We start from the raw sequence: 3,299 nt of genomic DNA, 5'->3' as shown, positions 1-3,299 counted from the left end.
GTATGTGCGTATGTATGTATATGTGTATGTACGTACGTATGTATGTACGTACGTACGTACGTATGTATGTATGTATGTGTGTATGTATGTATGTATGTATGTGTGTATGTATGTGCGTACGTATGTGCGTATGCATGTATATACAAGGTATTTATTTACATACATACGTATGTATGGTTAATGATTTATGTATGTACATGCATAAGCATTTAAGTATGTATGTATGTATGTGCATAAGTAATTACATATGTACGTACATATGCATGTACATTTGTGTGTATGTGTGTACATATGTTTGTATGAAAGTACATACGTACATATGTATGTTCGTGTTTATTTCTTAATTTATTTTCCATTCACTTTTACTTTCTGTTCTACATTTAGATTTTAGCTAGGCTTTTGCTAATTTAACTGACCTTTTACAACTTTCAGCCTCTAGCCACTTTTAGCTAACCTTTTCCTACTTTTAAGTCTTAGCTAATGCTTTACTATTTTCAGCTAACATTTTCCCACTTTTGCTTTTTTAAGCTAGCGTTCTGTTTCTTTTAGCTTTAACAGTTCTGGTCTGTTTTTTGCAGAAAATGCAGTTTCCCTATAGTTCCCAGCATCTGCAGTGAAAATGAGGGCTCGGAGTAAACTCATTTCGTCTGGTGTCAGCGCTCGTCGCGCCTCCATCAGCGTCGTCGGCACGCTGCACTAAACCCACCTTCCTCCAGGGAGATGAAGCCGCTGGCTTCGGGGTGGAAGAGTGAGTCTCCAGTGACCAGCTCAAAGGCCTGCGGGGACGGAGAGGAACGTTCACGGGTGAGATGAGTGCTCAGAGAGACACGCAAATCGTTTCAATCTGTCACTCTGCTCTTTGGTTTTACTCAAGCAGAATCACAACGGCTTTAACTCTCATTGCAGTTTATATGAGACAATAACACTTAAAACTCCTGAAACTACTGGTGATTTTTTCGCCACCCTGAAATTATCAGTTTGAAAACTGTCAGGAGGCACCTCCACTTCTGATTCAGACTGAAGATCAATTTAACAAAAGTCTGATGTATAGTCTTTTCTTGCAGGAACAGTTTTTACTCTAACCTGAGCAGGACTTTATGTGACTTAAATAGTTGATGAACCCCACATTTAGCAGAAGCAGCAGGTCACAGATTTGATTTGCATCGCCAAATTTCTCCACTTGCTCATGATGGATTAGAAGATAATCAGACCTGACATCAGTAATTCTACACTCATCAGTTTTTTTATTCTAGGTATATAATATATTATATAAGGTATTTATTTAACACTCTGTGTTAACTTTAGCTGTGCAGCAAAACTTCCCAAACTGAACTAATCTTCACTTAATGGAATATTCGTGTTAAAAGCAACATGTTTTCCTCTCACCATGCAGGCGACGCTCCAAATGTCAGCAGGCGGACCGTAGTCAGATCCAAGCAGAACCTCTAGAGAGCGGTACTGACGGGTCTGGATCTCCTCACAGAAATGCTTGTACTGGTCCAAAACAAGAACAAAAAAATCTGACACAGACTCCTTTTTTTTTCAGTCAAGATGAAGCATGAAGCAAATCTGGGTTTCATGTTCTGCAAACAAGACAAAAATGCAGTCTTCTGAAGAAAGAGTTTTTATTAGGTTTTTTCCCCTGTTGTTATTGTTGTTAATTTTTTGTGTGAAAGAATATTTATGTGAAATATAGAAATACAAACCACCCAGCAGGAGCTCCCCAGGTCTGCAATCTTCACTGTAACGTCTTTGAAACTGGGCGAGTTAAACTGCTCCACTGAAAGAAACAAGAAGTCACCGTCACTAATGTGTAGTAATGATAATTAAGGTTTATTGTGCTTTATTTTTGTAAGTAAGTTCAATCATCTTCTGATACTTTTTCATTCTCTTTTATTTTTGTTAGTTTTTGTCTCCCTTTATTTACACTTTGTGCACAGGTTTATGTTCCCTGGATGCTGAGCTGTAAACTGTCCCGCTCTGAGATTCCAATCTAAAACTCTCCTGCATGAGTAGAAATTTAAAAATAAAATAAAATAAAACTTACTTTTGTTGCTGGCTTCCTTCCCGGCTGGTGAGGAGAAGGAGCTGCTGCCCCCTGCTGGCAGCTGCAGGGCCTGCTGCTCCTCACACAGCAGGATGTTCTCTGGTTTGATGTCTGTGTGGATAATTTTACACTGCCTGTGAAGGTAGTCCAAGCCCTGGAGAACCTACAGAGAAAGTGTAGAGCTCAGATGTTTCTTTTTTTCTATGTTCAGCATTTAAGGATGATTGATCTAAAAAAAAAGAAAAAAAGAAATACCACTGAGGTCATCAAACTACACAGTTTGAATCAGCTGCCTTTTTATCTTCACTCTGTTGTTTTCATGGTTACAGTTTATTGTGCTGCTTTTAGCATTTATCTTCTTTTAGGTACTCTATTCTTTTAGTTCCATTTTTACATTTTGTTAATTTTAGCTACAAGTTTAATCCTTTTAAGCTTTAGTATATTTCACTAATTTCAGCTTTAGCACGTGTTTTAATAATTTTAGCTTGATGTTGCCCATTTTAGCTCAGCACATGTTAATTTAGCTACTGTTTTGATCATTTTAGCTTTAAAATTTGTTTTGTTAATTTTAGGAAAAGTTTTACTAATTCAGCTTTAGCAAATGTTTTGCTCATTTTAGCTTAAGTTTACTAGTTTTAGCTTTAGGACATATATTTGCTACTGCTTTGACAATTTCAGCTTTAAATTTTGTTTTGTTAATTTTAGCCACCGTTTTACTAATGTTAGCTTTAGCATATAGCCTATTTTGCTCTTTTCAGCTTTAGTATATGTTTAGCTAATTGTAGCTTCAGCTTGCTTATTTTAGCATTAGGACATGTTTTGCTTGTTTTGACCACTTTAGCTTAAAATTTGTTTTGTTAATTTTAGCAAAAGTTTTTTTTTTTTTTAGCTTTTTAGCAATTTTAGCTTTTGCACATGTGAATGTAGAGTTCACCAAAGGGGAAATAAACATTTCCACTAGTTTTTGACTCTGGTTTAAAAAGCCTTTCTCAAAAGAGACATTTTTATTTTCTTTAATAAACAAAATAATAATGTTCTTTTGAGAAAGGCTTTTTAAACCAGAGTCAAAGACAAATGAAATGTTTATTTCCCCTTTGGTGAACTCTACGTAATTATACTTATTGTTTTGATATTTTTTCAGGGGTTCTCGAACATTTTGATTTGATTTGATTTGATTTAACATGAAAAGATTATTAAAAATCAAGCCTGACTCAGCATAATTGCTGTTTTACAGCAGGTTCCTGTTCTGCAG

At 35.8% G+C, this 3,299-nt stretch overlaps 1 protein-coding gene across 4 annotated transcripts in view; it reads right to left on the bottom strand.

The window, feature by feature from the left end:
- si:ch211-220i18.4 (SRSF protein kinase 3) overlaps window positions 1–3,299 on the bottom strand; it is an 11,564-nt gene that overhangs the window by 2,008 nt on the left and 6,257 nt on the right. For all 4 annotated transcript variants that reach the window (XM_014019872.1, XM_014019869.1, XM_014019870.1 and 1 more), the window contains 4 exons: window positions 2,048–2,210; window positions 1,707–1,780; window positions 1,387–1,494; window positions 707–776 (listed from right to left, as the gene is read on the bottom strand). In XM_014019872.1, the coding sequence (XP_013875326.1) occupies window positions 707–776; window positions 1,387–1,494; window positions 1,707–1,780; window positions 2,048–2,210 (415 nt within the window). The remainder of the gene's footprint in view (window positions 1–706; window positions 777–1,386; window positions 1,495–1,706; window positions 1,781–2,047; window positions 2,211–3,299) is intronic.

Source organism: Austrofundulus limnaeus, unplaced genomic scaffold (assembly GCF_001266775.1).
Source record: "Austrofundulus limnaeus strain Quisiro unplaced genomic scaffold, Austrofundulus_limnaeus-1.0 Scaffold234, whole genome shotgun sequence".
NCBI lineage: Eukaryota > Metazoa > Chordata > Actinopteri > Cyprinodontiformes > Rivulidae > Austrofundulus > Austrofundulus limnaeus.
The sequence above is the reverse complement of the archived record's forward strand: the minus strand, read 5'-3'. Positions and strand labels throughout refer to the sequence as shown.